The sequence below is a fragment of the Pseudochaenichthys georgianus genome, chromosome 18, assembly GCF_902827115.2.
Source record: "Pseudochaenichthys georgianus chromosome 18, fPseGeo1.2, whole genome shotgun sequence".
NCBI lineage: Eukaryota > Metazoa > Chordata > Actinopteri > Perciformes > Channichthyidae > Pseudochaenichthys > Pseudochaenichthys georgianus.
Genome location: NC_047520.1, coordinates 5,634,603 through 5,647,057, shown reverse-complemented (window position 1 = coordinate 5,647,057; position 12,455 = coordinate 5,634,603). Strand labels below are relative to the sequence as shown.

The window sequence follows — 12,455 nt, the reverse complement described above, 5'->3', positions numbered from 1 at the left end:
TAAACAAATACATATTTTATTTGATAATTAATTTACGGACAGGAGATATTCATATAAATATAAGTACAAATGTGCAAAACTAAACTAAATATCCAAAACTGTGGAGATTTTTTAAAAGGTATTATTTCCATAATACCCCAATTCAAATGTGGTGGTGTGAATATATTGATTATTGGCAAGTGACAAAATAGGAAATAAAGTAAAAATCATAAACCTTTCCTTTACTTCTTCTATACACAATGCACAGCTTTCCTACTCCACAATCTGATATAGTGCAAATGTTTTATTTGAGTAATTTGTCATATTCTGGTATATCATTCTTTATATTTCTGGCAAGCATTTAAGATTGTTTTAAAAAAAGTTACTGATTTCCTCTTACTGTATTTATGTATGCACCATTATACATCAAAGCTATTCCTTGCATGTGTAAGCTACTTGGCAATGCGCCCGAGTCAGAGGGAAATATGGATTAGCCATCAACCAAAATAATTAAAGCAATCAAATGAAAACCAGAGGCACAGTGGTTGTGAACGCTTGTCATCATTCGTTTATTTACAAAAAAAACAGAAAAAAATGGATACAATGAAAAAAGACGTAGGGTCAAACAGGAAACACCATGTGACTTACGCCATGAATCATCTATTTATAGTTTTAAAAAAAGGAACAAAACTGTGTGTACAGTTACTGGTCTGACAGATGATCGATGTTGACATCCTCCGGAGTTAAAATCTGAGAACAGCACTTCCTCATTCGGTTCCCGTGGTGACTCGGTCTGTCGCAGCGCCGCGTCGTCTCGCTCTAGAACTTGAACTCTTTGTATTTCTTGGCGCCGCCTCTCGTGTCCTGCGGCTGGGCCTTCCTCTTTTTTTGCTGCATGGTGAGAAAGAGCAAGAAAAATAGTTATTAAGGTTCAAAAGTCACCATGAAAAAAAGGGACAACCGAAGTTACTCGACACCACGTTGCTTTAGCAGACTCCTACTTCCCTCTCGCTTCTGAATAAAGACTTGTTGAGTCATGTCTTTCCTACACAAGTAGTCATTAGTTTATCACATGGGGCTTTTAAATATGACCAGCTGTTCTATTTTTAAGCATGCAGCCGCCGGTCATCTGTTATTGAAGAAAGGGAAAATATTGTCTTTGAACCAGCCTACAGTAACCGCAGTACGTCATTCAAGCATACGGATGAATCTCGACTGAATCGTACCCGATATCACAGAGAACTATCACACTTGCATGACATTAACAACAAAGAACACTATTGGTTTTAAATGCCGTTTGAAGTAGTTATAAAAAAAGATATAAAAACTGTTAGAACTATTCAGTTCAAACCGTTGTCATGCGGTGGTGGATGAATGATGCGTGTGTACCTTCTGTTTGGCAGCGTGCTCGGCCACCATGTCGCTGAAGTCCTCCTTCTCCACCTGCGCCTGCTGCTCTCGGACGTGCTCCTCGTACTTCTGCGTCATGGCCATGGGGTCGAGCTCCAGCTCCTCGGGGGCCAGCGCCACCTCCACGCCCTGAGACTCCTGCCCTCCACCCATCTTACGGGCCGCCATGGCCTGCGGGGACGGAGAAACACAGAGGAAGAGATTCAAGGAATGGCAACAGACAGAAGTTACGATACGACAACACTTTAGTGGTCAGATCAAGTCTGCAGTTTGACTCGAGTCACAGCAGCTCCATGTGTAGCATCAACATAGACACAATACATGAAACACTAACAAACATTTATCACCATCACTGAGAGAAGAGATCTGATCTGGGATTCAGCTCTGTATTTACCGAGAGGATCGACTGACGCACAAAGGACGCTTCCGTCTGACTTTATTGAGTCACGGGACCCGGTATCTCCCGTTAGACGGAAGTTGACATTTCTACAAACCTACACGCACAAGCTATCATACAAGAGAGTTCTTACCCCCGACACGTCGTAGATGTGAGTGGAAGCCATCATGGCGGCGCCTACGGGGCCCGTGCGTCTCTCCGGGAGCACCGTGAACAGCTGAGGTGTCTCGTTCCTGTAACACGAGAGCAACAAGGCCAAAGCTTACAGTATCATCGCTGATTAGCCGTGTGACGGAGAAGACGTGGCGTTTCATTCATAAACACTAACACAGATTCACAATAGGTGACATTTGGACAGTAACATTTAGCAATAACACTTTTTTTCAATTGATATGAATATTTCTTTCAACACCATTCACGATGTGACTGGTGTATTTGTTCACTTATAGAACGTATTTGGTTGGTATTCCATAACACGGGTGTTAGTATCACGTAAAGGGAAATGAAAACACGCAGGATTGCTGTGACGTTGAAGAGCGACACCCACCCGTCCATGGCCTCCTCGATCTTCTTCTTCCTCAGCTCGATCAGCTCGGGCGTCTCCATGCCGGCAGGGATCGACGTGAAGCCCCCGGGGGTGATGAGCCCACTGAAACAGAGACAAAGAGTTATTTATACGTGTCCTTCATTAGGGATTCACCTTTAGTGTGTGTCTGTATGAATATTAAAACACCAAGAGGGATCTCACACACACACACACACACACACACACACACACACACACACACACACACACACACACACACACACACACACACACACACACACACACACACACACACACACACACACACACACACACACACACACACACACACACACACGGTGATTTAGTGTGAAAGCCACAGACCAGTTGATCTTATAATGACACGGCACATATTGGTAATGTCCTTCATCAGTTTTGCACTTAGAGATTACTATACTGCACATTCTTCTTAATTAAAGTGTGAACTATCCCTTAAAGTTAAGGTACCTGTCTGCCGGTGTGAAGAACCCAGTTTCGTCCGGCTTCTCCTCGTCGCTCTCCTCCTCCTCCTCTTCCTCCGATGACTCCTCGTCTGAAGGCTCCAGTTCTCCCCACGGCGCGTGATCCACCTCCTCCTCCTCCGCTTTGGCCTGAGCACAAACATGTACATATTATTACACACATCCGGCCAAAATCAGGCATTTAACGCGCGTGTGTGTGTACAATCTTTGTTGAGCTAAAAGTGCAGTTGTTCCAGGACTTGAGCACATTTTCATTTTGAGGTACAAATTAAGGGAAAACACTTAACATCAGACAATATGATTATTTAAAATGTTGTTACACCATATAAATGTATTTGAGCCACAGAAGCAAAGATTGGTGATGCTAATGTGCCGTATATACATTTTCAACGAAAGCCCTTCTTTCATATTACAGGATATTTAAAGTTCGACTAAGAACCCCGCAGTTAAGGGTGTGTGTGTGTGTGTGTGTGTGTGTGGTCCGTTACCTGGAAGTCGATAGCATTGGTCCCGAACACGTCCCCGTAGAGAGGTTTGCCCATCTCGTCTACGGGCGGCTTCCCCCAGCCCCCGGCGTGATACCCAAACGTACAGTTCTGAGAGACGGAGAGAGACATTACACATACCGACACGCTCGTCATTCTGAATGAAGAGTGCTTTCCTAGAACTGTCCCTCTGCAGTGGGAGTAGCGGTCTTACCTCTGGGATGGGGGAGTTGAGTCCGGGGATCTTGAGATTGGGGTAGGAGGGAGGGGGGCCGTACCTCTGCATGGCGATCAACCAGGGGGGGGGCACCTTGTGGGAGTTCTGGAGAGGAAGAAAAGACAACGTCAGCTCACTGTCGTGTTCCTCTTATTGTGTTTCAGGAAAACTACATGGTCAGGTCTCCATTTACAGATTCACCTGCACAGCCTTTTGGATGCATTGAACAGCAGCAACACGAAGGGCATAACAACACATAACATGCCACTGCAGGAGATATATACAGACCAGGGTCCATACACTTTTTCACCAATGACCTCTCCATGACCTTTACCTCATTGACCAAAGAAATGACTCTTTCTCAGCGTTCCACTGAAAATGGTTTATTTTAACATGGAACAGGAAAATAAGGTCTGCATCTGAAACATGTCGGTCCTATCTAAAACAAATCCAATAGGCTTACTAGCTTCTACACGCTAACGCAACTCAAATCTCTCACCAGCAAAATTAAATGCCATTTTACGTTTCATTACGATACGATACAGTATTTATTATCATTATAGTATTACTATTTCGGCGATTAGCTAAAATATAAATTATATTTGATGCAACTTTAGTTACATTTCCAAAACTTTGGGAAAAATATTGTTTTCCAAAACTTTTCCAGGGCCTGGAATTAGCATTTTGAATTTCCATGACTTTTCCAGGTTTGTAAAGACCGTAGGAACCGTGGCATACAGGATGCATTCGGCCTATTTGAGTCTATTTGAAGAGACATTGCACTTGTTTTCAATGCGTTTCTAACTTATTTTTTTTTCTGTGGGCGGTGTTCGTTTATTGTGCTTTGCTCAGTTAAACTTACAGGTCCGACCGGCATGCCCAGAGCGATGCGCAGCTCATCGGAGAGATCTCCCGGCTTCTTCTCCTTCAGACGAGTTTCAAACTCTTTGCCCTGCAGAGACACAAAGACACGGGTCACTCAGAGGGCCTTTCTTAAAACAGCAACAGGACAAGAATGACTAAAAAACAAACCTCGTAGTAGAGGTCTCCGTGGATGGTGAGCTTGGGTTTGATCTGCCATTTGAAGAAGGCGTCGTGCAGCTTCTGGTAGTCGATGTCGATCTTTCCCATCTTGGGGCGAACCTTCTCCCTCATTTTGGTTTTCATGGTTTTGGCGTCTTCCTGTGAACAGAAAAGTATCAAAAATGAAGAAATGGCGTCTCTATTTTAGTTTGAAACTAACAAATGTCCTTCTGGTGCCCCACCTTCTCCTGCAGCGCCTCCCTCATCTCCTGGATTCCAGTTTTCTTGATGAAGTCGGGCAGCTCGAACGGGGGCTTCTCTATTCCTCTCTTGCCCTGCAGGTACTTCCTCTTGAAGCACCAGTGGCGGGGCACCGGCACCGTGTTCCTGGTGGCCTTCAGGTGCACCAGCAGCTTGGGCTCCTGGGCCGTCACGTCGTGCATCTCCACCACGTCTGGACGGGCCACCAGCTGGAGGGAAGACACAGGGGAATTTAGGGTTATTGATAGTAATGAAAACAGGCTAAAAACAATGATAAACACAAGTAGTCAAATAGATAAAATGGACTAATTAATGATCGCAAAGGACACAATGACAACTCGACTTAGGCGTTTCAATTTCTACCTTTGACTGAAGATTTCATTAAACCCATCTTAGGAGGATTTTAGGTAAATAATAATAAATAAGTGCATCTTTGAATTATGGCTCCTACTTTTTTAGAAACAAGATGGTGGTGGAGAACAAAAACTAGGATTTTTGTTATCCGGTATCGTCGCTTACTTCCGTAGACAATATCATATCAGGTATTGAATTAATCCTTCTATCAATGTCTGGTTTGAGCCACGAAACCCCCAACATGTGGCCTGCACCGGACCACACCAGCCTGGTTTTAAGCATAGTCACTGGCCAGAAAGTCACTTTGGCCGGTTAAGAGTAATGAGGAGTCAATGGTGGGATTAAAAAAAGCTTTTCAAAAATGGTGAATCACCCCAACCACAGTGCACAAAGTCACACAGAAACAAAGACACTGACGCTTTGCATAGACAGGGGTCATACACTTTTTCACCAATGACTTCTCCAGGACCTTTACCTAGTTTTCCATGACCAAAGAAATGACTCTTTCTCAGCGTTCCACTGAAAATGGTTTATTTGAACATGGAACAGGAAAATAAGGTCTGCATCTGAAACATGTCGGTCCTATCTAAAACAAATCAAATAGTAGCTTGCTAGCTTCTACACGCTAACGCAACTCAAATCTCTCACCAGCAAAACACCTCGTCAGTTAAACGCCATTTTACGTTTCATTACGATACAGTATTTATCATCGTTATAGTATTACTATTTCGGCGATTAGATCAAATATTAATTATATTTGATGCAACTTTAGTTACATTTCCATGACTTTTCTAAAACTTTGGGGAAAATATTGTTTCCCGTAACTTCCCAGGGCCTGGAATTAGCATTTTGAATTTCCATGACGTTGCCATGTTTTTAATGACCGTAAGAACCGTGTGTCTATTAGCCGTATTCACCTGTTTGAGTTCAGCCACAGTCAGCCTGTTCATCCTCCTCATCTTCTTCTTGGACAGTTTGGGTAAATCTGGTCTCATGTCCTGTAAACAGAACGGAGAATGTTTATACATGCAAGGGGGTTTTCTTCATAGGTATTTGATAAAGAGAGGGATACGAACATCATCACTGTCGTCGCTGTCTTTCCTCTCGTCCTCGAAGCCCTTTTTCCGCAGCACGGCGGTCTCCTGCTTCTCCGTCTTCTCGGGCTCCTTCTCCTTCTCTTTCTTCACGTCGTCGGTCAGCTGAGAGAAAACAAAGCAGCGTTACAGCAGAAAGGAAATCATATTCAGATGCGGTACAGAGGTCCATAGTTCTCTGTAGGTACCTTGAACGCCTCGAAGATCCTCTTGAAGAAGATGTAGTTGGGGTCGTAGATCTCCGGCTCCTCTGCGATGTACTCGATCTCCACCTCGGGCTCCTTCTCCTTCTCCGAGTCTTTGTCTTTATCGCTGCCATCCTTCTTCTGCTCCTCCTGCTGCTGCTCCGCGTGCTCCTTCTTCTCCAGCGCCCGCTTCTTCTTGCTCTTCTTCTTGCGGTTTCTGCGCCTGCGGTTTTTCTAAAGGGACGGTCGGTCGGTAAATTGTAAAATTACGAGTTCAAATCATTTGCATTAAAGATCTATCTAGGAAAAACTCTTTCCGCATTGTTTTGTCTTTTTTAGGGATGCTCCGATCACCGGGATCAGTATCGGCCGATACCGACCGAGTGGGCTGGGCCTATGGGGATCTTCCATTTAAAGTGATGTTTAAAACTCAGTTAATGCTCGTTCACTGGCGCTTCCACAAAACAACCAACATCATTATTACATTCAGATTAAGTTCATTATTCAGGTTTACATTCACTTTGGAGAATAACACGGGAGAGATGAGCGGAAGCGCTCTCTCTGATCCAGTCGAGTGACAGTGAAGAATAACTATAAGTATAACTAGTTTAGCTTGTAAGAGGTTCCAGAGGTAGATAACAAGCCAAGTGTGTTAGGTCCAACTCTTAGTGTGTGTTTTGCTCCGCTCACCGGTCCGTCACAGCGGGTGGAGCTGGTGACGCCACTTTGGCGAGCTTGTTTAGCCGCGCTCAGAGAAAAGTGTCGTGTTTTTTACGTCATCATTTTACGTCATGCTCTCGCGTCGGCATTTTTAGCGAGCACCGATCGATCGGCAGAGAGTGAGTATCGGCCGAGCTTCCCTAGTATTTTTATATCTTGGGATTACAGCACGGGCCTATTTCTTCAGTTGAGGTTAGTTTGAGGAACAACCCTTGTGGCGTCATTGATAAATGACTGAAATATACAAGGTGATTTTATGCTCTATTGGTCTCAAAATGATTATATTCGAGAATAAAACAACTGAGATATAACAAGTTACTGTGACAGATGGCGAGAGAAAAAGACTTACATCTTTCTTAGATATCTGACTGTCGTCGTCGTCTGTCTCGGACATGACCGGAGCAGAGGAGTTGTTCAGGTCCATGTCTCCGGCCTCATCGTCTTCCTCTTCTGGCGGGAAGAGAAAGGACACATCAGATGAGAACCAGAATGCTAAAACACACCAACAGCATCCCGGTGTCTAACACTCGGATGCACGTGTTTCAGTAAAACATTGATGATCAGCGGTTCTGACCTGCGGGGTCGGTGAGCTGCTCCTGTCTGATCTCCTTCAGCTGCAGGATCTTCTCCAGAGCCTGAGGGATCTTTGGTCCGCTGATGCTGACCTCCTCATTCTGCCAGACCTGTGGTGGAAGCAAAACAAGTTTGTAACTAAGAAAGTAGCACAGGGAGTCTACCGCTGTCAGTCAAGAAAAGATCAGAGTCCCTGAAGAACAGTCTTGGTCCACATTAACACTAGAAATGTATCTTTATTTTAAAGCTGAGGCTTAATCCAACTTTTTAGGATTTAGGAAACTAATGTATGTACGAACTTTTTGCTTGATTTATGTACGAGTGCCGCCAAAAGGGCAACAGAAAAGGCACAATTAGGACAGAGCATTAAAAGCTAGCCTGTGAAGAAGAGACTTGGTCAGTGTGTTGAAGGCTGGGAGGTCAGTGTAGTCTCTGTATTCCAACTTATAAAAACACTTTGGGGGGTTCTCCTTACCTCTCTGTTATCTTCTCCTGGAGGGGGGGGCACTCTCTGTTTCTGGGTCGGCATCATACTGACACCAGGAGGCAGCGGCCCACGAGGATCCATACCTGCAGCGAGACGGATTGCAGGCGATTAACTCTCTTTACTTTGTTGGTAAAGTAGAAGGAAATCGTGCAAAAAACTACTTTTCACGGGTAAGGAAACGTGCAGCAGTGAGATGTGTGAATATTATGAAGACGTCGCTGACTTACCTCTCATTTGGCCGCCGTGTTCCATCATCGCTGCCTGATATAAGAACAAAGGAGACGGCACTTTAAATACATTGTTATTAAAAAGTGAGAATCGAATGTGTAAGAAAAGGGAAACTGTTTTAGTTGTGAGGTGAGACTTTTAACCTTTTTAGATAGTACTAAAACTACTCTCTAACAGTGTTTGTTACAGACGCCGGTACTGTTTGCCAATTGTAAATACATTGAGAAAAAAAAGTGATTTGTTGTTTTTAAATCCTACAAGCTCACAACTGATTGCACCTTAGTGTTGTGTTTAAAGGGAATAGAACTTGACCTGCTGCTTGGCTCTCTCCTCCTGCTGCAGCACCATGGCCGCTCGGTGCTGGGCCATCTTCAGCTGATCGTCCTGAGACATGCCAGGAGGGCACATACCCGGGGGCTCCATGCCCATGTGGATGCCAGGAGGAGGGGGACCCCCGGGCATCATGCTCATAGCCTGGAGCATGCCCATACCAGGAGGCATGGGCGGCATGGGCATCGGGGGCAAACCGTGCATCTGGAACACAAGAGACAGTGAGGACGATGTTTGACACTGGAGAGACCTTTATTCATTGCAGCATTTCTGTCCCCAAATTCGGAGTAGCAGACAGTGACAACACACATACAAATTGTAACTGTTTTGGCAAGAAATGTACAAACGACTGAAGGGTTTTAATTTAAGCGTGGAATATTTGTGCTACACATCATTACACTTCCTTACAAAGGTGTAAAATGCAAATATATCATGCAATTTGAATATGCATCATCCGGAGCCAATACACACACAGCTGATAACATCATGTCCAGAAAATCTGTTTCGAGCCAACAGCAGGGTGGGTGTGTGATCCCACTATATTTACATCAAAAATGTGAGAACATGGTGCATGATAAAAAAAGTATGAACACATAAAAAGTTTCACACATATTCGGCTTTTACCTGGGAGCCCATTGACTTGTCATCCTTATGTTTGCTGACGAGGATCCCAGTCTGCAGAGAGAAGGACGCACAAATACTTTTGAGCTAAGAGATTTTGATCAACAGTATCTAAGACTTAGATTGTACAATAAAGGTGTATTATTTTCAGCATGCATGGTTAACACTTAAGGACACAGAGTTTGCAGTTTACCTGAATCATGTAGCCCTTCAGCCTGTCAGTCAACTCCTCTCTGAGACCTGAGGAATGACAAACCAACTTAATTACAGGAAGAAATGTACATCGTACTTGTAACATTGCACGGGCACTTTGCATTTGGTTGTGTTTTCCAAGTTTCAAAAGTGTATTGAATAATTGATTTACATGTTGTCATGTTATCATTTAGCTATGTTTATACTTTATTTCATCTTTTAAATATTGTAATGCCAGAAAACAATGCTGCTGTAACAAAATATGTTCCCAATTTGAGAGCAATACAGTATCTATCTATCAACACTAAACTGACTTATAATATAAGTGCTGTAATGACCCTTCATTCAAGTTAGCCTGCAAGCTAACAGCTACATTGATAGCTGTTTAGCTACTACACAGTATGTATGTTTCTAGCGCTGTTTAAACACAGTATATTGGTATATGTATTGCATAGTAAGAAACTGAATATACCGTTTAAAGACTGTAAACACAACTAAGGCCTAGCCTCAACTCATTACAACGATAGTGTTGCGTTTTTCTAGCTAACATTAGCAACTAGCTAGCTACTGTTAGCTAAACACAGTCCTTCTTCCAGCATGGCTCTCCGTCTTCCCTTTTTTTCTTACCCATAGTAGGCGCTCCAATCTCCGCCAGCTTGGTCTGAAGCTCCCGGTGGGTCCATGAGTTCAAAGCTGCAATAGCAGTGCCCAAATCGGACGGGGCTTGGTCGGTACCCGGTGGTCCGTCGGATGCCATGTTCAGGTTCTCTCAATGAAACAACGGCGGAAAACACGCGAGTGGCGCAGAAACGGGACTAGCGCAAAGCATGACGGGAAGCATCCTGCCGCACTGACTGCTGGGACATGAAGTCCGAAAAAAGAGAACATTGCATTTATTACCTCTAGCCACTAGAGGACAGTGTTGACAACTTGAATACGGCTGTGTGGTCGGGGTGCGGGCCTGTGGTTGGGGGAGCAGAGGGGGGATGCTTGATATCATTAGGCGATGCTGCAATCTGCAAGAATGTTGTACATTAAGGGAAATATTTTCCTCTAAAATTAAGGATAACGGAATTTAAAATCAGAAGATCAACATTTTACATAGGCTATCATTTGTCACATTCAGGCACTGAAAAAGGGGAGGTTTCCAGGCACAATACTGTTTTTTATTGTGAAAACTTTATATAATGTCAATGCAATTACCTACAGTGAGTTATTATTCAACCCGGCAACACTGCACAGCTTTGGGCCGAAATCAGGAGCGAATCAACTTCATGAAAGCTGCGAGAATGAAGCCCTCCTCTTCGGTGTAGTGTGTTTTATGACTAGCGGGCATTGCGCAGACGCAGTGTGAGGTATGCACATTTGATCATATAGATCAGCGCAGAAGCAGGGCGTTTCTAAAGAAATACGCTATTCGAGACCAGAGGAGGGAGCAAAGCCCACGCTAAGCATGGACGGAAAGCCAAATTGATTATTGAATGTTTAAATAACTGCATTTTTAAGGAAACGTCCGGAAAGGTAATTATAACATTCCTTTTAAGCGATCTTAAAATGCTTTTGACATAGCCTGAACTTTTAGAAAACACCAATGAGGAGATCTTAAAGTTTGTGTTGTGAAAACTGCTACCACCCATCTAAAGCAAACTCTTAGCAGTCGGGTACAACTTTCGCGACTCCATTAAACGGTGATATATGTGCCAATGCGTTTAGTTGCGCAAAATCTCTTGTTGTCGCGTTCATTCTGCTCACTGTATGCAGGGACGATCTATGATGTGAGGTGAAGCGAACAAATGTCGAACAGCTGCTCATGTTGGTCAACTTGAGAAAGTTGCAATCTGACAACTGGACACTGTCTGTTTCTCCTCTCAGGGACCACACCTACCATCATGCTAATCTGTGTGAGCCATGCACGGGTTTAAACAGTCTTAACTGGCTTGATATCCACTATAATTAAACCACTCAAAATAGTACATGGACACCTTATATTTAAGTGTGTTTGAAGCGAGTCTCTGCTTCCTACTTTGATAAAGATCACTCCAAAAGTCAGCATTTTCTCTCTTTTGTGGACACTGTTTGTGTCTAGTTGCTCTGCAGATCTATTTTCCCCATAACTTGAAACAAACACTTTTGATATCTCATTTCAAAGCGCTTGGAATATGATCTCTGCATGCAGAAATACACCAGAGGGAGGTCAGAAATGCTTACTCACAACATAAACACTGGAGCTCACACACACCCACAGGCATTAGTTGCAAGCAGCATAAGCAGTCTGAGTGCATGTGTGTGTCGTGAGAAGGAAACCACATTGGACACAGAGTCACATCAGCAGAAAAGCAGTAGTGACATATACTGTATTGACGTGTGTATGCTTGTTTGACTTCTGTAAACCCACGTGGCCCCTGTGTGTCTGTCATTCTGCATATTTTTCCATTTAAAGCTGCCTATTGATCAAATGGCATAACACTTTATGTATATAACCTAATGCAATAGCTTTGACATAATACAAAAACAAACTATTTTATGGGTTGGGTGCACTATTTACTTATCTATTTGAATAAGCTCATGCAGAGTCTTGAATATTTTTTCTGTATTGGAATTGTGTTGTTTTACTGTAGCTGCTGGCTTCTCTTTGTGTCTGGATGTGTAGTCTCCTGCTTGTCATTTATCATAGATGTCACTACCTGCACTGAGTGTGTGTGTGTGTGTGTTGTGTGTGTGTTGTGTGTGTGTGTGTGTGTGTGTGTGTGTGTGTGTGGTGTGTGTGTGTGTGTGTGTGTGTGTGTGTGTGTGTGTGTGTGTGTGTGTGTGTGTGTGTGTTGTGTGTGTGTGGTGTGTGTGTGTGTGTGTGT

The 12,455-nt window shown here is 43.7% G+C and overlaps 2 protein-coding genes across 2 annotated transcripts in view; one reads left to right on the top strand and one right to left on the bottom strand.

Annotated features, from left to right (window-relative positions):
• Positions 1 to 521: 521 nt before the first annotated feature.
• sf3b2 (splicing factor 3b, subunit 2) lies at positions 522 to 10,413 on the bottom strand. Its single transcript, XM_034106262.2, has 21 exons — positions 10,231 to 10,413; positions 9,605 to 9,651; positions 9,415 to 9,465; positions 8,773 to 8,994; positions 8,460 to 8,493; positions 8,221 to 8,315; positions 7,747 to 7,855; positions 7,522 to 7,622; positions 6,456 to 6,686; positions 6,250 to 6,372; positions 6,091 to 6,171; positions 4,801 to 5,028; positions 4,568 to 4,717; positions 4,398 to 4,487; positions 3,533 to 3,640; positions 3,322 to 3,429; positions 2,820 to 2,962; positions 2,334 to 2,435; positions 1,920 to 2,019; positions 1,369 to 1,560; positions 522 to 870 (listed from the first exon to the last, which is right to left on the bottom strand). Exons 1-21 carry the CDS (start codon positions 10,358 to 10,360, stop codon positions 799 to 801), a joined length of 2,517 nt encoding a protein of 838 aa, XP_033962153.1. The 5' UTR covers positions 10,361 to 10,413; the 3' UTR covers positions 522 to 798.
• A 436-nt stretch (positions 10,414 to 10,849) lies between these two features.
• capn1 (calpain 1) overlaps positions 10,850 to 12,455 on the top strand; it is a 36,622-nt gene continuing 35,016 nt past the window's right edge. Inside the window, exon 1 of the mRNA XM_034106264.2 lies at positions 10,850 to 11,124. The gene's annotated coding sequence lies outside the window, so the exon portion shown is untranslated. The remainder of the gene's footprint in view (positions 11,125 to 12,455) is intronic.